This window comes from Lagopus leucura, unplaced genomic scaffold (genome assembly GCF_019238085.1).
Source record: "Lagopus leucura isolate 7727_CA_CO unplaced genomic scaffold, USGS_WTPT01 Super-Scaffold_73, whole genome shotgun sequence".
Taxonomy (NCBI): Eukaryota; Metazoa; Chordata; class Aves; order Galliformes; family Phasianidae; genus Lagopus; species Lagopus leucura.
Genome location: NW_024962252.1, coordinates 86,998,947 through 87,024,775, shown reverse-complemented (window position 1 = coordinate 87,024,775; position 25,829 = coordinate 86,998,947). Strand labels below are relative to the sequence as shown.

General features: G+C 43.9%; 2 protein-coding genes across 2 annotated transcripts; one reads left to right on the top strand and one right to left on the bottom strand.

Annotated features, from left to right (window-relative positions):
* Positions 1-406: 406 nt before the first annotated feature.
* Positions 407-19,456, bottom strand: DHX57 (DExH-box helicase 57). Its single transcript, XM_042888161.1, has 23 exons — positions 19,230-19,456; positions 18,431-18,583; positions 18,002-18,172; positions 16,549-17,360; positions 15,002-15,192; positions 14,194-14,315; positions 13,153-13,348; positions 12,433-12,557; positions 11,025-11,158; positions 10,358-10,412; positions 9,143-9,345; positions 7,337-7,453; positions 6,945-7,041; positions 6,034-6,207; positions 5,628-5,828; positions 4,613-4,889; positions 4,165-4,260; positions 3,987-4,070; positions 3,715-3,852; positions 2,902-2,976; positions 2,317-2,451; positions 1,188-1,388; positions 407-1,060 (listed from the first exon to the last, which is right to left on the bottom strand). The coding sequence occupies exons 1-23, from the start codon at positions 19,454-19,456 to the stop codon at positions 917-919; spliced, it is 4,128 nt and encodes a 1,375-aa protein (XP_042744095.1). The 3' UTR covers positions 407-916.
* A 1,044-nt stretch (positions 19,457-20,500) lies between these two features.
* Positions 20,501-24,234, top strand: MORN2 (MORN repeat containing 2). The gene is made up of 5 exons (XM_042895283.1): positions 20,501-20,507; positions 20,638-20,688; positions 21,116-21,222; positions 22,189-22,325; positions 24,066-24,234. The coding sequence occupies exons 1-5, from the start codon at positions 20,501-20,503 to the stop codon at positions 24,166-24,168; spliced, it is 405 nt and encodes a 134-aa protein (XP_042751217.1). The 3' UTR covers positions 24,169-24,234.
* The last annotated feature ends 1,595 nt before the right edge of the window (positions 24,235-25,829 follow it).

The window sequence follows — 25,829 nt, the reverse complement described above, 5'->3', positions numbered from 1 at the left end:
ACAGACAACAGCAAAATCAAGCTACTACCATTTGCAACTGCCATTACATCGAGCAGTTCCAGTTCTGAAACCCTAAACATCACAAACCAGCAGCGTGATAAAGGAAGTAATACTATTTCATTACTGTAGTCTTCACGCGTATCTGTTAACAGTGCTTCCCCAGAGCAAGACTGGTGAAAATTCCCTCCCCTCCTCCAAAGTCAGTGATACAACGGTGGCAGGAGGAATACCACCCCTGAGAAGCATTTAACAACCAGCACTACGTTCCAGTGAAGTAATTTTTCAGGGGGCTACAGCAGTCCATCCCCCCCCCCCCTTTCTGCTGTGTTCCACAGTTCAGGAGGCCTGAAAAACCCTTCTTTCAGGGGAAATAGCCACCTTTTCCTGTAGCAATACATTTAATACATTTAAGCCACAGCATTCTGTGCTGATCCAGGAATTTAGTCCAACTGGACTCTTAGACTGAGTCTCCCTTTTTAAGGGCTTTGGGTTAAAGACCAATCGCCTCAGTGAAATCTCGCTTAAAATGTAGAATTGAGTTTGAACCAATTTAAGAGCAGATGCTTTCAGACATTATTAGAAGCAGCAGCTGTGTAGCAGTTCTGTGACCACAACCCCTTTCTGCCAATGTACAGTTTCACAGAAAAATGTGCTCTTATAGATGGTTTCTACTCCTCCTGCAAAATTTGCCATTTTCCTGTTTCCTACTGTAAGGCATGCTGTTAGCAACAGGCAAGCTCTCTGCAAACTGTCAAAATAAAAACCCACACCAGCCAACAGCATCACTGCCAGCCTGATGTTCCAGAGATCAGCCCCATGTTCTCAGATAACAAATACATAAAGACTCTGATGTTACCTGGTCTGTTATCAGGCTCTAACGACGCAGGCTGCGTCTTTACAGAAAGCCACTCACGCCTTACTGTGTGGTCACAAGCTTTACGATCATACCGATGATGCGAGAGCCACGAGGGCACATGCATAAATCCATGCTGGGATTCTTGATCTTATCCTGCAGCAACTGGTCGAGTTCACAGCGCAGCTCTTTCACCAGCTCAGCCACCTGGCACGCACAGCACAACACACAGGTGAGTGCGAAGCTCCTGAAACGCACCTCCCCGTCTCAAACACACAGAGCTCTGCCCACGTGGGAGCTCTGCAGCACGCCCAGCATGATCCCTTCCCCTTACCTGGTGAGAGGCTGCCACAAACCGTATCCACCCGTCATCGAGGGAAATGACAAACTCTCCCTTCTGCAGCTGCATGTGAACCTGCCCGCCTCCCAGCAGCACCAGTGGGTACACTGACACCATGCTGCAGTCTCGAATGAACACGCGGCTGGTCTTGATCTTCTCGTGGTACACCAGGTAGGGGCTCTCAAAGTGCCTGGTCTGCAATGGCAGAGCCCAAAAGACTGCGGTTAACCACAAAGAACATGTGTACTGCCCTCCTTACAGCATCACTTGTACTGCAGCCCGCTCGGGCAAATACGGGATTGCCTGCAAGAGCTGCAAGGAACAGCAAATGTGCCCACACATTTCACAGACTCTTCAGGCCACAACAGCTGCCCTCAACTTTGTGAGTTAGCCCTGCTCCCACACACTCTGCAGTAAGCTTGTCACAAATCAGCTGATTGCCAACCACACCTCAAGGGCCCCAGCTCTTTTTCACACTACAGAGATTTCATGTGCTCTTGTAAAAGAAAGTGACTGAAAAGTCTTTAAAACCTCGTTTTGCAGTTAATGATAAGAGCCCCACGCTTTAAGCAAGTGATTTATAACCTGGAAAAACAGAATCCTCAAATATGGAGGCAGACCTCATTAGACAGTGCTACCATCTATCATGGTAAGGAGAAGAGCTCTTATCTAAAAATGACTATTAAGACAGAAGGGAAGCTATTGAGTTTTGAGGACCCATGAAGAAACAAATCAGATTATTTGGCCAGGGATTACTTACCAATACATAATACCTCAGCCTCAGGTTGGGTGACCTGTATGTACAAAAACACTGCATGCATGCTACCTTAATAGCAAGGAGAAGCTGGGGAGTGCCACAACTGCACTTTTGTGTGCAGCTTTGTGGACAGAGCGAAACATTGATGGAGGGGGTCTCCTTGTCTTCTAATTCTACTCCAGAGGATGAAGTTTAATTCTGTGCTCAAGAGCAATACACCCTTATTTATCAACAGGGAGATAATCATTAAGCATTTTTTTCTTAAGCTTCAAAAGGGTCCCTCACTTCTCATCTGTTCAAGGAAAGGCGATTTTTGTTTTAATAAAAGTTTGTCTGAAGGGAAAAAATAAAAATAAAAATCCTGACCTGATAATTCACAGATGAAGGGTGAATGTGAACATAACCATCATTTTTTGTAACAAACTTCAGCTCTTCTGCTTTTGGTTGCATTTTGACAGCTCCTGTACTGGTCTTCTGATATTTGCCCTCTGGCTTCTTAACCTATATGGTGCAAGACAAAGAGTTACAAAAATCTGCTGTACCAGAATTATGAATTCACTTTCAGAACTTGTGTTTTATCAACAACAGATTCTCAGGCAGTAAACAAGTCAAGTCACTAAAGACAGATGCTATACTGCAGGTACTGTCTAAACACTGACATTTCATTGGTAACCACTGTCTTCTAAAAAGTTGTAATTTTACAGTAGGTTCTTAAAAAGATTCGCTGCTGGCATTTCTGTGGCACTAAAAAACCACAGGACCAGCAGTGGTATCAAACAGGAGTTGGGCAACCTGGCTCTGGCACAAGCAGCTTTGGAAACCTAAAGCAGGCTGTGGTCCACCACAGTCAGGCCACACTGCAGCTGGCAGTGTGCACATGCTGTGTAACCGCTGCGTAGCAGCATTTCTAACAACGCATCAACTTCAAAGAGTGAAAAAGCATTCTTTTACCTGGACAACGTTGGGATACAGCGCAGCACACAACATAGCTGAGATCAGCTTGATGTTCTCCGCATTTGAATTCGCCTATGAAATTAATAAACGCATTAGGCACCCTGCAGGTAGGTCAAAAGACAAAGCCCTGCTGCTGGAATGAATCCACTGCTGAAACTGATTTCCTTGCATAGCTGCACTGCTGTGTTTTACAGCAAACGACCAGTCGTTGGTCCCGAGGTCTCAGACTAGACTGAAGTGCTGCCCAAGAGCTATTTGGAGCACACGAGACACCAGCTATCTAACTGTTCCCGTGTCTGGCTACAAAGTAGGGAAAGAAAGCACACATCCCAACATGCAGGGAGACACTACAGCTACCAAGCTCTTACTGCCCTGCCACGTAGCCCCAGGAGATCTCCGGCTCAGCAGGTACTGCTTTCTGAGCATTGTCTGCAATGCTGAAGTATTTCACTGCCTGCTCTGTAATGCAATCCCATTCCCCAAAATGAAGCCTGCACTAATGCCAACATCCAGCCCATGAATCAGACCTGTGTCCTTCCAGCACTCGCTGCCACCATGTGTGCCAGGACAGCAGCATTTCACTTTCTCAGAACACACTGCTGTGTCATTCTCACCTCCATACCTGGTCCTGTTCTTGGGCATGTAGGGTCTGAAATAATGGAGGTTAATACCATACAGGGAGGAAAAACTTAACAGGTGTTTGCTGCAAGGTCACATCCAGAAGCCCATCAGGCTAGAGCTAACAGCTAGCATTCAGGCCACATCAAAAGCTGCAACATCTGTTCAAAGCACCAAAATGCTGCAAATTACCTCTTCTCCTGTGGCATCCAAGACACCATCGCCTTCCTGGGACCACTTCCTCTCAATGTCCCTGGCTCTTAACCCCTCCTTCACAAACCCAATGTCGGAAAGCAGCTCTGTGAACTGTCTTTTCAGACTGGCAATTTCCTACAGAGAAAGAAAGGTCTGTAATGTGAGACCCACAGAGGCAAGAGAGCCCACAGCTTGCTCGGTTTAGGCACCAGAACTCTGCCTCAGTGTTCTCAACCAGTCCCTGCACGAGGCCACAAAAACTGACTGACCTGAAGAACTCTTCCTGATAAGAAGTTCTCCCGGCAATAGTTGTAGCTTGCCTGAGAGCCCTCTTTGGTACTTAAACGCCATCCCTAATTGAGAAGGCAAAAGCAAACTTTGAAGTACTGACATTCACACTGTGATACATCACAGACCTTCGATAGAGGCTTATTATTTTTAGCTCACTTTATACGCCTGAAGAAGAGCCAGATAGTCGCTGTTTCCTACTGCAAAGTCCAACTTCTTTTTGTTTGCTTCTTCCCTTTTATCCCACGGGGACACCTAGAAAGGCAGGAACAGATTAATCTCACCATGTAATTGCTTCTTATATTTGCTTTCAATTTTTACACTAAACCTGGACAAAACGGACTGGTGGCACTTAATGTTTATTAACTGTAGTAACAGCATTGTTTCAATGCTTGCTTGTAACTACTACTTGTGTCACTGCTGCATGACTTTCATCATCTACTTGCAATGACTCTTCTGATGAGCACTGCATCAAGCATATAAACTGGGGAGGCTAAAAAGGAGAGTAAAAATACCCAGGTATAGCATGCTGCAGTTCACAGCAGCATTCACTGCTGTATGAAAATGTACTGCTTTCAAAGCTGGAAATGTGACTAAGAATACTTACAAAGGGCGACTTAAAAGCCAGACTGGCTGCTATTGTGAGTGCAGGATCCAGGCAGCGGAAGATGGTGCCAAACAGCATTAGTTTGCCAATCCTGACATCAACAGGCAGGGAAGCCAAGTGATATCCCAGAGGAGTGAGCTTTTCATCTGCAGTTAACGCTCCCAAGTCTTGTAGACGCAGCTTTGATGCCCGCAAAGACTCAGTTCTGGGGGGCTCAATTAGTCGTGACAGAACAGAATGAAGGCTCTGTGCAGAAAACATCTCCAGAATCTTAATTCTTAAGGAGGGGCAAAAAAAATTGGAAGAAAAAGAAGGCAGCTTAATTCCACGGACAGGATGCTAGAGCAAGCATTTATCAAAAATACAGCAAATCTACTTCAAAAACATGGCCCCTTAAGAGGTTCTGTAAAGACTGATTAAACTCAGGAAGCCATATGGATGGCTTACCTCCATCCAGTCTCACAGTCAGGAAGAACAGATTCTTATTTATCACACAGGGTTTTAAAATGAAGCTTTCTCTGAAAAAACATTTTTTCTTGTTTTGTTTCTTTCTTGTATAAAGGCGTGTATAGAGTGAGGCAGGAGCAAAAAGGCCTGTTCATTTAGCATTGGTGTTATGGTGGTGGTGGATCCAGGCTTGGACTTACTGCACTAGGTTACCCAACAACTCTAAGGGAGAATTTAGCATAGAGAGATAAACATCTGGTGTGGGTCCAGAGCACAGGAATGCAAGCATCTTCTCGGGGGGAGAGACCCTTTTCCTAGTGCCAAATAAGAGTTAAGCACTGTGCAGAAATATAGGGAGATCTGAGACATGGTATAATTAGATCTCTGGATTCAGAGGGACTGTGATAGTGAGATCAAGAGAACCTGAAACCTCCAAAGCAAGTTTCTTGGTTTTGTGATGCTACTGAAGGAACTAAATTCCTTAATAAGGACATTTCAGATACTTCCTGATGTGGAGGGAGGACATTCTACACTGAGTCTTTCAGGTAATATAGAAACAACAGCTCACCTCAGACAAAGCTGCTCCAAGGGCACTCTTTGTATTTCTGGTAACTGCTGTTTTATGAGCTGATGGTTATAGTGATGGCTAGTGAAAAGATGGAAGCAGACACCTGAGGCCACACGGCCCGCTCGTCCTTTCCTTTGCAGAGCATTGGCCCTGGACACAAACGTGTCTTCCAGACTTTCCATTCCTTTGCTCGGGTCATACCTACAGGAGAGCAAGAAATAGGCTTATATTCCTGGGTGCAGGGTGAACAAGCTGCAGCTCAAGCAGACAGATGCTGCCAACCTCTATATGGACACAATTCCCACCCCTGCAGCTGGATCTGGGTCCAGACTGGTTCCCCCACCTCCTAGCAGCTCCTTCAGGTTCTTCCCAGCTCTCTGCACAGAGCAGGAATGAATCCCAATACCTTTTCTCTTTCATTTTTCCGGAATCAATCACATAGACCACATCATCAATGGTGACAGATGTTTCTGCAATGTTGGTAGAGATGATGATTTTGATAACTCCTGCAGGAGGGCGGAGGAACACAGACTGCTGTTCTTCACTGGACAGCGAAGAATGAAGGGGATAAACAACACACCTGGAGGAAAAGTACGAGAGTATGCTCAGCACATCTCTGCTTTTTTCCTCCTGGGAGCAGTCTGCCTGCATGCACTTTTGCACTGCCAGTATCAGACACTGCACACAGCCATTCAAATTTACGTAAAAAATGGCAAACTTCCCTGCCGTATCAATTTTAAGACATGTCCTAAGGGAAGGTTGGAGAAGTTTGCAGAAGGAACAGGTCTCAGAATGGGGCTGAAAAAAAAACAAACCTGTCTCCTGTGAACAGTCCAGAACATTCAATTTATAATGCCAGACTGGAAAGGATCACTCCAGTCAACCTTATCAAAGGCATCTGTGTAACTACTGTTTAGTCATGGAGATCCAGGTACATCTCCATGTAGCAATCTGTGATCCAATACAACCACAGTAACAGCTGAAGGCTTTTTAGGGCACATTCTGAAAGAGAACAATAGCTGAGGAGAAGTTTTTAACAGTGCACTGAACCACGCAGAGCACAAGGTAGAGAAACTCAGCACTAGGATTTCTGAGTACTACAACAGGTAACAAAATTGACACCTTTGAAACTTCTGAGATAAGAAAAACCAATCAGAGCAAGTCAGTAAGACAGTAGAGGAGGAATTACCTTGACTGGGTCATATCACAAACACACATTTAATAAACTTTATTTGTCCCTTGATAAAAGCAGACTGTGCTGAAAGCTACTCTTTTTTTAATGGGTAAAGATATCATCTGGGAATTTTTGTGCCTTACCTCTTGCTGTGTCTGTTATTAAAAAGGGCATTAGACTGGAGCTGCTCATAAAGCATCTTGATTTCTGCTAGACCAGGCAAAAATACCAACACAGCACCTATGTATGTCAATCAAGAAAAATAATGATCACTCAATAGAAATGATGCTAGGATAATGCAGAAGGCCAAGGCAAAGCTCCAGCCCTGTTCTGCAGTTCTTGTACAAAAAGCATACAGGCTGCAACAGTTTCTCACCAAAGACTTTCCAAAGTAGACAATTCTCATCTTAGCCCACCCTATGCATATCAGGGTTTTTGTTACTCAGAACACTGAACACAAAACATCATCCTGAGGCTGTCTACAAGTGCACAATCTCCGTCAATCTACCTCTGTTCATCTCTCAGTGTGAGATACCTGGGGGGTATGAATGTTTGCCATCAACTATCCACTCCAGCAAGGCTTCAATTAATTCCAGATTAACTTTGTCCAAGTCCATGACAGACATTGTTTTTAACACCGTCTTGTTGACCCCTAGGGAAATAGAAAGAAACAACACAGTTGAGTTCATCTCTCATAAAATTCACACACTGGATACAGCCAACCACCATGGTTGTGTAAACATGCACAACTCAGCCTAAACAGCACCTGGTTTATACCAGACAGAGGCAGCCTCACAAGTCACTGGTCCAGCTCTGCTTTTCTCACACCTTATCAGGGTTCACATTTGCCCTGTATAAAGCCTAGACCAAGATTTATCTGTGAGCATACTTATAGTAGGAGGAGCTGGAAGCCTTCACGTGGTCAGTGGTGCAGTTGATACAATAAAAGGAAGGGATGCCATCCAAAGGGACCTGGACAGGCTCAAGAAGTGGGCCCACGTGAACCTAATGAGGTTCCACAAGGCCAAGTGCACACTGTTGCTCTTAGGCTGGAGCAATCCCAGATACATGTGCAGACTGGGAAAAGAACTTACTGAGAGCAGCGCTGCAGAGAAGGACCTGGAGGGTCCCAGTGGACCAAAGCTGGACGTGAGCCACCTGGGCGCTTGCAGCCCACAAGGCCAACAGTGCTGTGGGCTGCATCAATGGAGGGGTGGCAGCAGGGAGAAGGAAGAGACTGTCCCTTCCTCTCCCATGAAGAAAGGCTGAGGGAGCTGGGCTTGTTCAACCTGGAGCAGAGAAGGCTCCAGGGAGATCTCACTGCAGCCTTCCAGTACTTGAGGGGAGCTTATAACCAGGAGGGAGATCTACTTCTACATGGTCCGATAGCAACAGGACAAGGAAGGATGGCTTTAAGCTAAAAGGGGTATTTAGATTAGATGTTTAGGGGGATTTTTTTTTCATTCACAGGACAGCAAGGCCCTGGCACTGCTGCCCAGAGAAGCTGTGGTGCCCTATCCCTGGAGACGCTCCAGGCCAAGCTGGATGTGGCCCTGGGCAGCCTGTGCTGGGGGGCAGCCCTGCCCATGGCTGGGGGTTAGAAATAGATCATCTTTTAGGTCCCTTTCAACCCAGGCCATTACATGATTCTATGATTTACTGATACCTTCGCAGGCTCTCTCTCTTCTTCCTTCCAACATTTCTTACATCAGCTCAAAACCAGACCAACCCCATTACCCTTCTGAGATGCTAAATCTCCAGCAGAAATTTGAAAAGCAATTGAGAGCAATGACTCTCATTCACTGCCACTGGAGAGCTCACCATTATGGCATGAGGGTGTGCAGGAAGGAGACAAAGCGCAGGGAGTATTTTGATGTTGAGAGTGGGGGGAGTTAATGGAAAGGTCTGCCCTCTTCATTAAGCCTTTCACAGTGACTTGTCTTCTCAAGGAAGGCTCATGATGCTGAAGTGATGTTGATCCTTGAGGCAGATGCATGCTAAGCATTATGTAAAACCGGTCCAGCAAGAACAGGTAAAGAAAACTAGTCAACTAGTTATCCAAAAAAAGATGGAAATAGACAGCAGCTGAGAACTATCCCTTTTCAGATGCTCGAAAAGCTGTTTGCAGTCCAGATCTTTGTTACAGTTTAAGAAAATGAAGTTTGTTTTGTTTTTCAAAGCTTACAAGGTTTCCCATCTAGAAAGCAGCAACTAGCTTAACTTCACCACTACAGAATTCTGAATTACACACCTGCATTCAACATACACTATAATATGCTAGCATAACATGTTGGCTTACAAATCTTACGTGCAAACCTACTGGATTTAAGAAGGGGCTCACCTTTGTATCGCTTAAGCAGCTGCTTCAGAGTTAACTTTTGGTCTGGGTCTGAATCCTTGACAGCTGAGTCAGCGTCTTCCAGCAAACCAGCACGTCTCAAGTCCTCCTCCACTTCTTCAAATGCAGTTCTTTTGTGTCTTGCAGTCAGTTTGTTTTCTTGCTTTGTCTTGCGCCTGTAGGGACTGCTGTCCTCTAAGACATACCTGCACAGCAGAGGAATGAATAATCTTCAAGTGGCAAGGAAAGAAGCCCAACAGCCCCGTGCAGTAATTAGCTACAGAGACAGGGCATCACAGCTATACAAAGTTCCTCTCAGATTTATATGTAGTTGTATTTCACACTGACTGCAATTCATGTTACTGCTCCAACTCCACTGTAAGGACAGGTGAAGCAGCACTTTTAAAACAGATTCAATTTTACTGATGGAAGGGCATGGCAAAGTGAGCCGTTAAGCCCCAGCGCAACTCAAGTTATTGAGCAACTCTAACTTCAGTGCAAGGCACTTCCAGAATAAACTGTGGCCAAGAAAGCGCCATCACCTGCACTGCAGCTCTTCTCTCCCATGCTAACAAGTCATCAGTGCTCAAAGTTTTAGCCAGCTTTGGGCTGAGGAGAGAGGTCTCCATAGTGGGAGGAGGGTGTTCTAAAAGCTGTAATGAGTAACACCTGGACTGCAAATGTGAGCTAAACTCAGAGAGCAGCTCAGAGCAACAATCTGCTTATAACTTAGAACAGCTGACTGATTTACTATCTGGAGTATCTGAGCTGCTATGACTCTCCAGCAGCTACTATTGATAGCAGGAATATTTGTCTCACTTTCTGCTGCGAGGTAGAGCTTACAAAAAGGAAATTCTGCTATTTTTCACCTTCAGTGAAGAAATCTAACAACTTTTGCTTGCCAATATCTAATCACCAGTGAAACAAACAAGGGGTGGATGAGGAGGTAGTTCTGTCAATACACAAGCACTAACAGAAGTTAGCAAAGTTCACTTCTTGAGTATTTACCTGGTATCTAACTCAGAAAAGGTTTTGGCACAGTGCTGTAGATCCCATAGAGGTATAAGAAGCATCTTTTACAGCCTGTGCTTTAGCAGAACTCCACGTCTTCAAGTAATGGGGATAGCTGATAGTACTATTTTATTTTTTTAATTTATGCACAGGTACATTGCAACTTTAAATTTCAAACACATCTGAGACAGTCTGGCAGTTTCATACCTTGTCATTGCAATCACATCTTCCAGAAAAAACTGATCTACAGGAAATGTTCGACCTAAAAGGGAACGTAAGGAAGTAAATTTATGTGCCACAGAAGAGACAAAAGATGGCAATTATGTTACACTGCTTATGATTTCACACGCAGGCTTCACCACTTTAACCCTTCATCCACTTCTGTGACCTGAAAAACCTAACATGGGACTCTCATCTCTATCCCTCTGTGCTCTTACAGCAGATGTTTTCCAAGCATGGTTTGGCAACACGCACACACACAGTCAGAGAAGGGCTGATACCCTTACAGGAAGTTTAAGCTGTGGTGAAAGTAGCTCAGGGAACCACACCATACACATCTTGTCACTTTCAGCTTTTAGGGAGGGAAATTCTGCTGGTATAAGAAAAGCTTCAAAAAGACTCAATTTCCAAGACTTTTCTGACAAACCCACTAGCTTTTTCATTTAAGACCTTGTAATTGCAGTTACTAAAGAAATCCACATCTTGCAACTACATATAGTTGGCACTTTGCTTAGAACCAGAGTTAAAACCATCTTTTTTCCCATTCAACACTGATGTACACAGAAATATAGAAACATTCCACAAGCAGAAAAAAACAAAACCAAAGCTCTAAAGCAATGAATATTGACAAGATAATAAAAATGACTGTTTTCACCTGGTATGTTAATAATTGGACAGGAGTGAAAGTATTGAGAGAAAAGCTCTGCATTCAAGGTGGCACTCATTAGGATAATGCGCAGGTCTGGTCTCTGAATCATTATATCCTTCAAAACCAGCAGCAAGAAGTCACTGAAGAGAGCAAGCAAAAAGACAGCTGAATTTTTTCACTGTTAGCTTTCAGACCTCTTTTTGCCATCCATATTCTCTCCACTTTCAGTGTTTTCAGTAGCATGGCAATAGAATCACATCAACACCATGAGCTTCTTAGAACAGCAGGAGCTAACAATGCAGTGAGTTAGTGGAAGCCCATCTACTTCTGTGAGGATGGGCAGACAGCAGCTGCAATTGCCTTTAACCAGTTTCACATCACCCAAAGAAGGCAGCGTAACAAAGGAGGAATTACTTACCCCTTTGTGAGGACCAGGGCTGGCTGAACACTCCAAAGGAGACCATCTCCACACTAAGATGCTTGCCTTGCAGCCACCAGCCCTTAAATGAGGCTGGGTTCTGGTGGCACAGCTGAATTGCTCACCCCTGTGCTCCCAGGGCTGGCTACACCCTGTCACCAGGTGCTCAATCACTGGTTAGGCTGTGACCCTATGTTTCCCACACAGCTTATTTTCTGGCTTTTCCTTACTAGAGGGCCAGGATTACTTAGCAAATGTATTTAAAATGCTCTAGTTACCTTATAAAATAACTACATAAATGACAAGACAAGAGCATTAGGTAACAAATTAATTAACAGATGAGTCACTTTTGCTCCTTCCCCACTGAGAGAGCTACTCAAACTTCTTCCCTGCTCGCTATATTTTCCCCTAAGCATTTAATGGCTTTTGTGACACGCCTAAGGTTATAAGCAATTTTAGATGAGAAGAAAGAAGAATCCTTGAGAGAGACACATCCTTTTATGGGGCTAAAATACAACCAGAGCTGTAGACTAACAGCTCACAATCAAAGCCTCCTCTAAGCCCACTGTATTTCAGTATTTCACAAGGAAAGCATCAAAGAAAAAGACCTTTGCCACCTAGTTTACAGAAAGAAAAACAGTTCCCACAAGGTTATCTGAAGAACTGTGCTTATTTCATAAAAAGCTGAAACAAGGGAGGAGTTGAGAACCAGAAAATCAGAAAAATGTAAAAAGTTACCAATTCCCCCCCATCGTCCAAAACCTCTTTTTAACATCACTGCAACATGATGGCAGATTGGAAGAACAGAATTTAAGAGATGTGCTCACTTTACAGCTGCTGCAACACAACACATCAACAGTCTTAAGATAAAAACCTTAAACCAGACTCATTCCACCAGCCCGTTCTTACTGCCACAAACAACTTCAGACACTGCATCTTCATCATCACCTCTCTGATTGTTTCTTTGTTTTGCTTACAGGATCAAAGATCACTCACCTTTCTTCCGTTCTTTCATGAACCTCATCAACAATAACGTGTGTAATGCCCTGCAAAGTCAGATCACCTTCAAGCCTCCTCAGCAGCACACCTGTGGTGCAGTACAGCAGTCTGGTAGCTGAGGACTGGAAAGGTAAAATACAGCAGTTGGATGGGCTGTGCACAACTTAACACAGCGCAAAGTGGGGCAATAAAGCTTCCGCTGGGTGCTGGGTACGACAGCAAGGAAACAAACAATCCTTGATGGAGACAGGACTGGATAATTTTTCTTTGCTGATTAAAACTTAAGAGCATCCGCTTCATACAAGGAGGCACTGCTAACTGTAAGTGGTAAACAAACAACTGCTTTTCCTTTGGAAGCTGTTTTGTGATAACCAACTTGGAGATAAATGGAAACAGGCAGGGAAATGAAGTCAGTGTGCTCAGATAAGCTCTAGAGGAAAAGTACTTCTAGTACTGAGCGTCATTCTCAGGGCCTTCACCCACTGTCTCAACAGAGACAAACAACACCAGACGCAGAACTGCACTCTCATTCTGTGAAATGGACTGTGCAGTTCAGGATGAAATATATATATTTTTTATAATACATTATAAAATATGGGTGACACAGACTTCCTGATCTCACTGTATGGTGGATATAGGACAGACATTCTGTATCCTAGACAAGCACTAGGCATGTTTCAACAGAACTAAATGAAAACCAATAAGCAAAGCACATACCTTTACACTTTCTAAGCGGATCTGATAGCCAACAGTGACACCAACCCTTTCTGTTCTCTCTTTGGCTACACGCTCAGCCACAGAAATGGCAGAGATCCTGCGAGGCTGAGTACAGATGATGTTTGCAACTGTGTTTGGAGAACCTTGCAATGAGTTATCCAAAATAAACTGAGGAATCTGAGTGGTTTTCCCACATCTGCATGACAAAAAAGCAGGCATCAATTAAAACACAGTGACAAAAAACAAAGCTCAATAAAAGGCAAACGCCTTCCATCCAGATAAACAGACTGCATTCCACCTGCAATCTGCTTTGTTCCATTAATGTCATTCTTTATATGAACTTCATGTAAGATTGCTGCCATTGCTCAGGGATGATTAATAACCCTAATCTTTTCTCCCACATAAGCTTTCCAGCAATTAATTTTTGAAAAGTTATACGAGAGCTGACTCGATCCAAGTATGAACAAATGACCTCACAGAGAAAATCTTTTTGGGCGCCACAGCCTCAAGAGGACATGAAACTATTACAGTGTCCAAAAGAGGGCTACAAAGATGGTGAGAAGTCTAGAGGGCGAGGGATGTGAGGAGTGCTGAGGTGTCTGGGTTTGTTCAGCCCAGAGCAGAGGAAGCCGAGGGGAGGCTGTTGGGCAGCCTGTGGCTTTCTCTCAAGGGGGAGTGGAGGAGCAGCGCTGATCTCTTTCCAGTGACCAGAGATAGAACCCAAGAGGACAGCATAAAGCTGTGAAACAGGAGGCTCAGACTGGATATCATGAAAAGGTTCTTCTCCAGAGAGCGGTTGGGCATTGGAACAGGCTCCCCAAGGCAGTGCTCATGGCACCAAACTGATGAGTTCAGGTAGCACCTGGAAGATGCTTGCAGACATATGGTCTGACTTTGGGGAGGTGCTGTGTGGAGCCAGAGTTGGATTTGATGATCTTTACAGGTCCCTTCCAACTTGGAATATTCTATGATTCTGTATGTTTCACATTCTTCCATGTACAGTTTAATACATAAAGCCTGAATGCACAATCACACTCTTACCCTGTCATGCCACTCACAACAAGAACTTGGTGACTTGTCAGCAAATCAAGAATAGTTTCTCTCTCTTGCCACGCAGGGAGCTTCTGCCTTTCATGCAGCATGGACTGGAAGCGTCTAGAAGACTGAGACGCAATACAGTTAAGAAAGGGGTATTTGTGGTGTTCTAGATTCAACAATGTTGGATGCTAACAGTCCTTTTGACCTTAAAGAGACACCCTGCATACAATAATCCACATATTTCTTTCCTTGCATCAAGCTTTTCTATTAAATGGAGCAAAAGGATGTTTTCTAAAACACCAAACTAATGTTGCTGTTATTCTCTGAAGTATTTGCTGTATCTTAGCATGCAGAAGCAGTCTCAGCCACCTTCTACCAGGATATACAAACTGATAGTCAGATGAAAGCTCCCATATATAAACTGCTATTGATTTTTCCCTTCTAACTATCTGACAGTGCTGAAATAGCTTTGTGAGATTCCTTGCAGGTTATTCAAAGGCAGCAGAATCCTATCAGATGAAACAGCAGCTTCTGCACTGAGAACAAGATGCAGTTTGTTTGCAAAAGATCAACACAAACAAATCAATCCAGCCTACATCTCTTCTGAAACAACATTTAGCATTGCATATTTCATTCTCTTTCAGGGGAAGTACACAACTGGAGACAGATGTTAGATGCACTGTTTGCTGAACTAATGGAAGATGAGCAACAGTAGTAAGAAAACAAAAAGAGTGAAACAGCAGCCCATTGTTTTAAATATGTATTTCTCTAAAGTGTCCATAACAGAGACATTCTGCTTTGTATACTATACCTTTTTCAGCCGAAATTGCATACAGATTTTAACGTTTTCATTATATGTAGACTTGGAGTGGACATCATACTTTCTAGAAAGCTTTTTCTTGAGGTTCACATAACTCTCATTCTCCACAATGACTTGTTGGGGCTCATCCTCCTCCTCTTCTTCTGCCACCTCTTCCTCTGGAGGCTCTGATGCTGCTGAAGCTTGAAACAGAGAACAAACATTCAGGTATTATCAAGGCAGATACCTCTATCAGCACAGTAGAAAATAGATGCATTTTCCAGTAGTGCTCTCAATAAAGAACCTTGCTAAACAGGAGATGAGGGCCTGTAGGGCAGTTTTGACATGCACTCAGTTCAGCACCACCAGCAAATCTCCTGTCAGGCAAAGCACAACTTCTCCAGCTGCATCCCACTTGTCACAATTACCCCAGCTGCGCTCTGCAGCACCACAGTCTGGGTGGCCACAGGGCAAACCTGACTGGCAACCGGTCTGCTCCAAATCACCACAGAGCGACTGGGATGCAGCACAGGTGATGGCAACACCAGCCTAAACTGATTAAAACTCCACTGTAACACTAAGTGGTTAGTGTTACTGCCACTGCCAATGACTTCTAAGCCAAGACTGAAACTGGAGTACTCACGTTAGTGCTTAGTGCCTATCGGTTTACACAGGACTGCTCACACAGTAAGCTAGCCCTCAAAAGCATTAAGGCTGCATTTATCAAAGTTGAGTATTTTGTAACACAAGGAAGTTTCTTTGAAAGCTCTGACTTCAATTTCTGGAACAAAGCTACTTTGCTGTGGAGGTGTTAAGAATAGGAATAATGTATTTTACTGTAATAAAACAAAACAGCAAAAAACAGGCTGACACTATTCAGGTGCTCTAAATTGTGATGCTATTATTCTTGCAAGCTCTTTTTAAGAAAGTTTGCCTTAGAATAAAACAGCTTTGGAACTGGGAGTCAGAAGGTAAATTAAGCCACGCAGCTACTTGTCACCCTGCCACAAATGACACAGGGTCACAACTTTCCTCCTGTGGAATACATCTAGCTGCACGAGCTTGCAAAAGAATTAATGAAAAAGAGAACCATTCTTAGACTTGCCTGTAACACTATGCACAAAATCCAACTTTACAAAATTAGTTGTGAGGAAGGGTAGGTAATTTTTTTTTCCCTATGAAGACACTGTTGTGTTGATGAGTAACAGGTGTGTGAAAGCTCACCAGTAACCTTCCAAACATGCTTCTGGACACACACCAGGTCAGTTTCAAGTGAGCTCACACCACATCTCTGCATGGTATTTTATCCACTATGTTGGAACACAACACAATCGCACTACCACGCGGAAGACATTAGCTGTGCACGCCTTTAACTCACTTGCAGCCAGCAAAAACTCTTCCCCTGCAGTTTTACTAAACGACTTCCTGAGGACAGACGGAATATGGATCTGGCTCACCACATGACCTTCATCTCCAGAAACAGATTTGGAACAGATGCCATAATTGCGCTCCCTGCCTTCTTTTTCTAAGCCCAGAAACCCTAGATGAAAATTTGGTACCTTCTGATATTTGATTTGAAGCAGACGCAGACTCTGTATGCAGCTTTACTGGACGCGCTGCCAGATGGGAAACAGGAGGAGCGCTGTATTTGTGGCGAGTGCTTCCAAGTACGTCGCCTATTTCAGATTCATCTTCTAAGGCCGTCACTAACGCGTACACCACCGGTTCACCAGACTCTGCAGCTATCAAAGCCTTTCCAAAAAGGAATTCGGCAATGTGCAGACGACAGGCAAGAGGCAGATTCTCATCGGTGGTGTAAAATGCCACAAGAGGTGCCTGGAGTGGATACTTGTTTTCTTCAGGAAATCTTACTTCAAGTTCATATATGGGACCATCACTGTTAGATCTGAGGTGGGAATCATCTACAGAGTTCTTGGCTGATCTCAGTGGGTGGTTTGGAGGGAATTCGTGCCCGAATCTGCATTTTGAACCAAATTTGCAGCCTCCTTGGAGATAAAATTTACATATTTCTTTTGAAGTCTGCTTTGCTGTGTCCCTCGCACAACCACCCTTTTGTTTAGATTTGCTGAGCCTGTTTGTTAGGTATTCCAGTTCCAAACTAAACGTCCAAACTCTGTTTTGAATTCTTTCTACAAATTTTTCTCCATAGATTGACCGTAGGGCAAAAGCTTCTTCCTGTCTCTGTTCTAAACATTCTTCTTGACTGGCCTGAGCAGCTGTTGCAGAAATCTGCATCTTGTCTCCGTATCTCTCAGCAAAGCACTGCAATAGCAAATGCTCCAAAGATGCCCCAATGTTACCATTGCAGGATCTCAGGACGGTCCTACAACGCTCACTGTCAAAACCATACCTACAACAACACAGAGACCACATGGCAACAAGTGAGTGACAGAGAACGAAGTAAAACAACCACAGATCTGCTAAATGAGGCTCAAAGTAAGGAAGTACATACAGCATGAGACAGTATTGCTATTGCCTGAAAAACAAAGCCCCCAAAGGTCTGTTGTTTTGAAGGTGACAGTTTACGTAGCAACTGTCTCATATCAGAACGTAGCAGATAGCAGTTAGAGGATACTGCCCACTATAAAGCTCTTCAGAAAAAGCTGAGCCCTCTCACACAGAAAAGAAATAAAAAATGTTAAGAAATGCTCAGATCTAAGCAAAATGGATGAAGAAAGCTAACAAAATTACACCTACCCAGAATAAACATATATAACAGCAGTGCTGCCTGAGCTTTCCCAGTACTTGTTTCATTATCTTAGAGAAAGAATTGAAAATTTTGCCATAAAAATGCTACAACTCTTTATTTTCATAAAACCGTTATTTTAAGTTCATTCACTTGAGGATCAAATCTTGAGGAGATACAAACTCAGAATTCCTGAACACAGACTCTCTCTGGAGTCAAGTGGAATTCAAAGCACTGAGGGTTTACAGTGCTGAGACTAACGACTTGCCTCTTCAGCACACAACTCGTTAACTGGAAATAATCACCTGGAGAGCTTGTGCACAGCAAATGGAGACACTTCGCTTTCCACAATTCTGTGGGCAGCTGCCTCAGCAGAAGACCTTGGTGTCACGTCAGAAACTTCCTGATCTGTTGACCAGCACTGCTCATCATCAAGGTAATCAGGTTCATCGTCATCTTCACCAGAACCAGCTACTCTAATAAAAGGTTATCAAATTAAAGTGAAACAAAATTATACTGCTGAATAGATACAAGATTGTGTCCCTGCAACTTTAAATCCTCCACTTAAATGAGGAATTGCACCTTCCCTTTCTCTGAGTTAACATCATAGAGGAACAGAGTAGATTCAAAATCACAGGACTTGAGATTAATTTAAAAGTTATGGGGAGGAAAAGAATACCATTTTTTAATTTTCCTAACAGTGCCTATTAACGCATTTAGAAGTTTAAACTAACTCTGATTCAGGAGCCAGATCCTGCCCTTGAAGCTCTCGAAGAAGTTCCTTCACTCTTCTCTGATTCTCTGTTGTCATATGGATGGTCTGCAGAGGCATTTTGGCTTCAGGTCTTTGTTTCGTTTGCCCTCCTCTTCTGGCAGAAACATTTGATCTAAAGAAGAAAACAATGGTTATTTGCCTGCCTACTGTTGACTGAACAGGTATGCGAAGCTGAATTTCAGGACTCAATCAAAACCTCAGTTTCAAAACAGACACTCCCATTACCAAAGCAGTGCTCACTTGGGTTCACTCTTACGTGACCGGGATGTGTGCACCTGCGTTAGTGCACATGTGGATGCACACACATATTTTAATCTATGTCACATCCAATGTGATTTAGTAAAAACTGTGCCACATTCCACTACTTTCAGACAACAGTACAGCCACGTACTTGTAAGCTAGATTGGTCACAATACGTTTAGGATACCAAATTCATCCATTTACTGCTTATTTTCCATAATTTAGCTTCTGCTTTGGAATACAAATAAATGAGTATCCCGTGTTTATTGGTGTCTTCTGATCAAATATGTTTTGACATTACTTCATGGGCAAAGAAAAAAAAAAATCAGAGCTTCAAGCCTTTTAAGAACTTTCCTAGCTATAAAATGCTACAAGTTGATTAAAAAAAAAAAAAAATTGATTCATGCTTGAAGAAACAGCTTCAACATTCCTTTACTTTTGTGCATATTCAATTACACCCCAAAACACAGCCCCAAATCATCCCCAACACCTCTGTATTTCAAAATTAATAGAAGGACCTGGTTTCCAGCCTTGGTTCCTCAAAGAGACAAAAGTCATCTCCATCATCCCAAATTCTGGTTGAACATTTCCTATTTCCACCGAGCTGAGGCTTGTTTGAACGGCCACTGCTGCCTCCTCCTCTTCCACCACTGCCACCTCCTCCTCTCCCTTTTCCTCCTCCTCCTCCTCTTCCTCTTCCTCCTCCTCTGTTGGGCCTTCCTCTCCTCTTTGCTCCTGAGCTCATGTTTCTTGCTGGAGGAAAAAAAAAAAAATAGCCCTTAGTTATGAAGGTGACTTAGTACAAAATAACCACCCAGGTGCACATTATTTGTTTTTCTGTGTGACAAGAGAAGCTCTCTTCTCAAAGTGCAATTAATCACCTGTATGCACCTGAAAGTAAGCACATTCTTCCAGAACACTGCCACACAAGTTCTGTGGTTTTAGAACACAAAAGCGATCCAAATTTTTTTCACAGCCACTCCAATTGCAGGCCCTGAGAAAGCAGGGTGAGCCTATCAGCAGTGCTGCCCAGCCTCAGATCTGTACTGCGATGGCACTTCCTTGAACAAGGGAGTGCAAAGAACAAACCTCCACGGGACATTTCACAGCAGGGAGCTTAAATCTGCTCCTGACCTGTTCCTTCTGCAAAGAGCTGCCCAGACAGCTGAGCACCCAGAGGGGTGATGAGGGAGCCCTTCTCACAGCAGGACCCTCACCAGCCTCAAGGCAAGTCCCCGAAGTGTAAAGCAGCTGTTATCAGTTCTGTTGTCCAATATTAACATACACACAGCATCACGACCCCGCAGACGGACAGACTGTTTTATGAGGGCACGTAGCAATAGGACAAGGGGGATGGTTTTAACTGAAAGAGGGCAGATTCAGGTAAAATACAAAGAAGAAAATCTCTAGCATAAATAGGACCCTGGCGCTGCTGCCCATAGAAGCCGTGGTGCCCCATCCCTGGAGGCTCTCCAGGCCAGGCTGGATGGGGCCGTGGGGAGCTGAGCTGGTGGGAAGCGCCGCTGCCCACGGCAGGGTACGAATACGGACGGCTTTTACGGCCCCTTCCAACCCAAATCATTCCGTGACTCCGTGAGAGCTGCTGCAGGGACAGCTGCGCACCTCGGCCAGCCCCAGACCCCAGACCCCAGCCCCCACAGCCCAAGCTCCCGCTCCCCGCTGCTCTCCTCACCGGCCCGCCGCAGCGCTCCTCGACCCGGAAGTTGCCGCCTTCCTCTTCCGGTGCGCCCACCCTCCTAGCGACGGCGAACACTTCCGCATGGCAACCATGGAGGGTACTCCTATCTCCCCTTTTCCCTCCTCCTGCCCCGCCGCGCCCTTCGCAAGTAACGGCTATTCCAGCTGATGTGCGAGGGCCGGGGTTTCAGCTAACTGCACTCCACGCTCGTCCTTCTTTCTCAACAGATGCTGTCGTTTTTAAAGTATCTTTCACGTTCCCAAACAAAGAAAAGTATGGTAAGACAGTCGATAGGCACTAATTCCTTTTTTTTTTTTTTTCCATTTTGCGTGGGATGAGAAAAGAAGAAATCTGCCCTTTGGGGATGTCAGCTGGTGAGCCGACAGGTCACCTGAACCCGCCTCCCCCCCGAGCTCCCTGCACCGAGGCAGGATCACCCTTAACCCTTCAGGGCGTTAAAAAAAAGGTGCCACTCCCGCGATGGTCCCCGGGGGTTGCTCTGCCCTGTGTCTCCAGCACTGGGGCTCCGTGGTGGCAGAGGAACAGCCCTGAGCTGCTCTGGCTGGCCTTGCTCATCCCACCTGCCCAGCTGGGGTAGCCTACCTGCAGATGCAAGATATGCCCTTCAGGAACTCGTAGTTGCTTTTTTGTTGTTGTTGTTGTCTCAGTGATGTTTTAACTGAAAATACCAGTTTCTTTTCCTAGAAGGGGAATGCAAAAAGACACCTGAGGGTTTGTTGCAGAGGAATGGGCTTGGAGTTCATACCAGTGCCAACGGAATGATATACATTGGTAATTGGTTAAATGACAAGGTAATTTTAAGTATTCCTTCACTTCAAACTTTGGGCTTGGAATGTCTTAGTACACCTATTCCTAGATGCATGGAAAGGACAGCCATTACCTGAGAAGGACCAGATCAACACCAGGCTCTTCATCCACTGGGGAATCCTGGCAAAGCCCAGCCTGAACACTTCAGGCACGTGGAGTACTTGGACACCTTGCTGCCTCCAGAGGCTCCCACAGATACACCAGTCACTGTTGGCCCTGCTGAAACACCACGGCAGTGGTGCCCTGCTGATGGGCTGCGTGTACACAGTGGGCTGCACACAGCCTACCTGTGTGTGTTTGTGCACCCCACACACACTTCCCTTGACCAAACAGGAGAGCTCTGATCATCAATAGATACACCACTGTCTTTGGCTGTCCTTGGTTATTGAATTCCCCAGATGAATTATTAGGTACACAAAAACTTCTTATTTTGCTGATAATGGAGAGATCTATGAAATAAATAAGAGACAGAAGTTAAAAAACAGCATCTTTATTAGATCTAGTCTATCCTTTTCTCACCCTTATACAAGAACATATGCTACAAAAATGCTTGGCTTAATGGCTGAGGCTGAACAAATGAAAGATTTGCTCTGCCTTGATCAGAAAGAAATTCCAGAAAACATAATTAACCCCTCAGGCTGTCAGAATAAATGAGTTATTTGTATGGCTGGGGACAGCAGTTCCCTGCTGCACAGATTATAAAGGTCCTGTGGGACTATCAGGAGAGGAAAGATTTAGTGGATGCTGTGGCTGGCCAGAAACTCTAAGCTGTTATTTAAAGTGCTTGCAGAGGTAGAAACCTGTCTAAATCTTAAGAAAACAGTCCTCTTCACTTACCTGAATGGGATAGAAGGCCCACAAGTAGCAATCTGAAAGAATAGTGTCATAAAAGGAAATAATACCGTAAGAATACACATTAACCTTTATCCATCATCTCTCACTAAACGCAGATGAATGGTACTGGAAGGCTAGAACATCCTTCTGGGGCTGTTTATGAAGGCGAGTTCAAAGACAACATGTATCATGGGGCAGGAACTTACACATTTCCAAATGGAGCAAAGTACATTGGACCATTCAATGAAAACAAGTACGTTTGAAGCAGAAATTTTTTCTGTGAGTTTTGATTTCATAAGGTATGAAGTCAACGTGAAATTCACCCAGCATGGGGGTATGTTTCCCTTGCTACCACTGAAACTTGCACTGGCTACCTGAGATTGCAGGTCCCAGCTATATCCACCTCATCAGAGCAGCCAAAAGCCAGAGATTTGATCCCAGTCAACAGTTTTCAAGATGGTTATTACAGACACACATCTGGTTTTGTGTTGACAGGTCTCCATGAGTGACATCTCTGTCAATTTTGCTAAGTTTGATTCAGATTTTTCTTTAAGTATCTCCTCAGTTGAGTATCTGTAATAAATCAGAAATATATATGCATAGTTCAAATACAGTATTTATTCTGAAAGCAGCCCTGCCTTGCCCTGCTGACCAAAAAGAACAGCCACAGTAGTACAGAAGTAGGGCTAATTTTTAAATAATTAAGACACTAAATGAAGTAAGCATTTGCAGAACATACCTGAATACAAAATGGGAACCTGTATATTAAACTCAAGTTTTTGGTGGAAAGTTAAAGACATTTTACACTACTACCTGGCATGTTAACATTTGCCACAGAGTTGCTGTCCTTTGTGGTCATACTAAATGTCAGATGCGACTTCTATGTGAAGTCTAAAACTGTGAATACCCACCACCATAGCGCGGGCATTCAGCACCAGATCACACACGTGGTTTTACACGTGGTTTCTTTCATCTTAGTGTTGATGCCTGTGCCCTCCTGGGAAAACGCAGCCCAGTGCAAAAGGGCTGGCAGCAACAAGTACAGAAAAACTAATAGCACTGCTTCAAACCTGTGATTTTATTTAATTAAAACACTGCTGCTGATGCACCCTGCTTTTCCTTTCTTGACACTGGTTTCTGATCATTAGCACATGGTGCTCTCTGGCAGCCCAAAGCAGGCTCTTTTGCCAGGCTTCAGGATTGCTAATTTCCACCTACTCACACAAGCTAAGTGTTAGTTCACCAGATCGCTGTAGCTTTCATAAGAGAACACAGATAGGCAGCACCATGGAACTCACTGTGACTGCTGGGTGTCTTCATTTTCAAGGGAAACAAATCTCCAGTAATTGGTTTTAGAAGTTATTTCCCCTCATTTGCAAGTGATGCTGATATACAGACATCTCCTCTTTACAGCAGTTCTCAGGTATAATGATGAGCTTGGTCACAGCTTTCAAAGATCAGCAGAAATAAATGATTTATGAGTACTCAGTTAATGTGGCAGTTACTTTTCTTCCCAATGGAGGCTGTAAATCCTTGCACTTTCTCATAAAAATACATAGGACAGGGAAAGGTTAGGAGAAAATGATTTATTACAGCTGGCTGCATACACTACACATATCTTTAGGATACCCCGCTGAAAGTCAAGATGAATGTGATAGGACTCAAACCCTGACAATTCCAAATCAAGATTAGGACTACTATTATTTTCCAGTACAGGCTACATGCTGGCAAGATGTTGGTGTAAGTACACTTTTGCAAAGGAGTGTGTTACTTGGCTGTAACCAAATTCACCTGTGCTATCTATGTGCTTCATAAACCTTCCTGGCTTGTAAATCAAAACTTTTACATGTAGGAGAAAGTGAAGGCAGGTACTTGGCCTAGACTATGGGCGTTCTGATTCTGGCAGTTTGCTTATCCAGCGTGTGCACAGATCACTGTGCTGCCACAATCTGACTGCATGCTTTATTAACAGGCTGGATTTATGTTGTTACAGGATGGAAGGTGAAGGAGACTTCATAGATGAAAATGGAGTGGTGTGGACTGGCACATTCAATGGCACAAAAGCAGCAGGACTGAAGCATAAGCTGAAAATGTAGCTATTTGGCACTGTCAAAGCTACCCCATTTGATCTCACTCTAGGTTCAACAGCTGTCATTGATTTCTTCATGTATTCATTAAAAATGATGCCTTTGGTCACTGGTAAATAAAATACAGTTATTTTTCTTAGCAAATTGATCAGATGAAGTAAACAGAGGAATGGGGTTGAATAGGTTAAATTTAGAAGTAGAGCAGTAAATTACTGGAATTTTTTTTAAATTTTAACTTGACCTAGGAATTTCTTTCTTGCTGGGTTTCAAACAACATGTATCAGCAAACTAATCCTAATTTACGCTCAACTTCTCTAATTTTTCCCTGGAAAACAAACCTGCCAACCCACAGAAGCCTTTGGAAACACAGTGCTTGCATTTGCACTAAGCGTGGCACTGCGCAGCGGGATCAGGACAGAGAGCAAGTGCAGCTCCAGCATGGCAGCTACTCCACCCAGGACAATCCTGCACAACCCAGGCTCCAGCAGTACGCTGCTCAAAAACGTGTGCCAAGGCTATTTTTCTCTGGGGGGGAAGTGGGCAAGTGAGCTCACAGGGGGCTGACTGCTGCCACTGCTAGCACAAGGTCTAATGCAATAAAATAAATACGCTTCTATTTTTGTTTGGGTTTGAAAAATTGCTTTCTATACCAAAGTATTTAGATTTGTAGCGCAAAGAGACCTTTGAAGTATAAACTCACATGAGAATGTTCGTGTTTATTCTCCATGAAGGACCTCTCTGTCAATTTTGCTAAATTAAAAAAAAAAAAAAAAAGCACATCAGCACTGTCATGAAAAAATATGCATTTAGTCTTTGTTTGCAAGAAGTACAGTGGAGTTTCAGTAAATATCTGCCATTGCCTCCATCCTCAGACACAATGAACAAAAGGTATTCCTTCACGTATGCCTTCAAATACTCAGCTCATTTTGGTATGATTTGGAAAAATCTTGGGCTTTTGTTTTCTTAGCAAAATTGAAAAGGCAGCACGTTATCAGCACACAGAAACATAACTGTACATTGCTCGTTCTGACAATATAACCCCATGGGTTGCACTTACAACTATTCTTCAGAATTGCCATTTTCCTGTGCTCAATTTTGTTGTGTTTTGCTCCTGGAATAACAAGGTCCCCAAAAGAAACACAGCGTCCCTGTATTAAGCCCTCAACTTCAGAGGCAGCGACATCTTCCACAGAGCTTCCATGAACCTGTGAGGTTGTCCTTTCAGCTCCTTAGCTCCATTTATCACCTCCTTTTATCAGTGCTGCATGGTAATTATAACGACTTAGGTACTGCTGTTTCGTTTTCTGCCTGAAGGTATCTTTTAAGCTGACACTTGCCTTTCAGTGAGAACTTATTCTTCCTTTTTCTACTCGTTCCCCTCTTTTATGCCTCTGCTTTGGAGTAACCCATTGGACTAGATCAAGTCTTTTCCTGTCACCTCTGGCCATGCATCACCTGCTTTTTCCCCGTGTTTTCTTAATGTTTTCTCCATGCCATTTGGCGCAAAAAGCCCTACAGGTCCTTAGTGAATAAATACAGACACGGAGGGCTGCTGCCTCTCCCCCTATCCCTTCTCCCTCAAACATCCCTCAAACACTTTCCTTTTTTCTTTCTTTTCTTTTCTCTTTTCTTTTCTTTTCTTTTCTTTTCTTTTCTTTTCTTTTCTTTTC

Bases quoted from the DNA above. Each gene is read 5' to 3' on its own strand.
- DHX57 (XM_042888161.1), bottom strand. From the start codon at position 19,456: ATGAGCTCAGGAGCAAAGAGGAGAGGAAGGCCCAACAGAGGAGGAGGA. The intron at 11,159-12,432 runs GTGAGTGATCTT...TGCTCTCTTCAG, and splicing joins CATGAAAGAACGGAAGAAAG to TGACTTCTTGCTGCTGGTTT. The intron at 3,853-3,986 runs GTCAGTCAGTTT...CTTTCTCTGTAG, and splicing joins TATCAGGAAGAGTTCTTCAG to GAAATTGCCAGTCTGAAAAG.
- MORN2 (XM_042895283.1), top strand. The intron at 21,223-22,188 runs GTAATTTTAAGT...CACTAAACGCAG, and splicing joins GTAATTGGTTAAATGACAAG to ATGAATGGTACTGGAAGGCT. The intron at 22,326-24,065 runs GTACGTTTGAAG...ATGTTGTTACAG, and splicing joins GGACCATTCAATGAAAACAA to GATGGAAGGTGAAGGAGACT.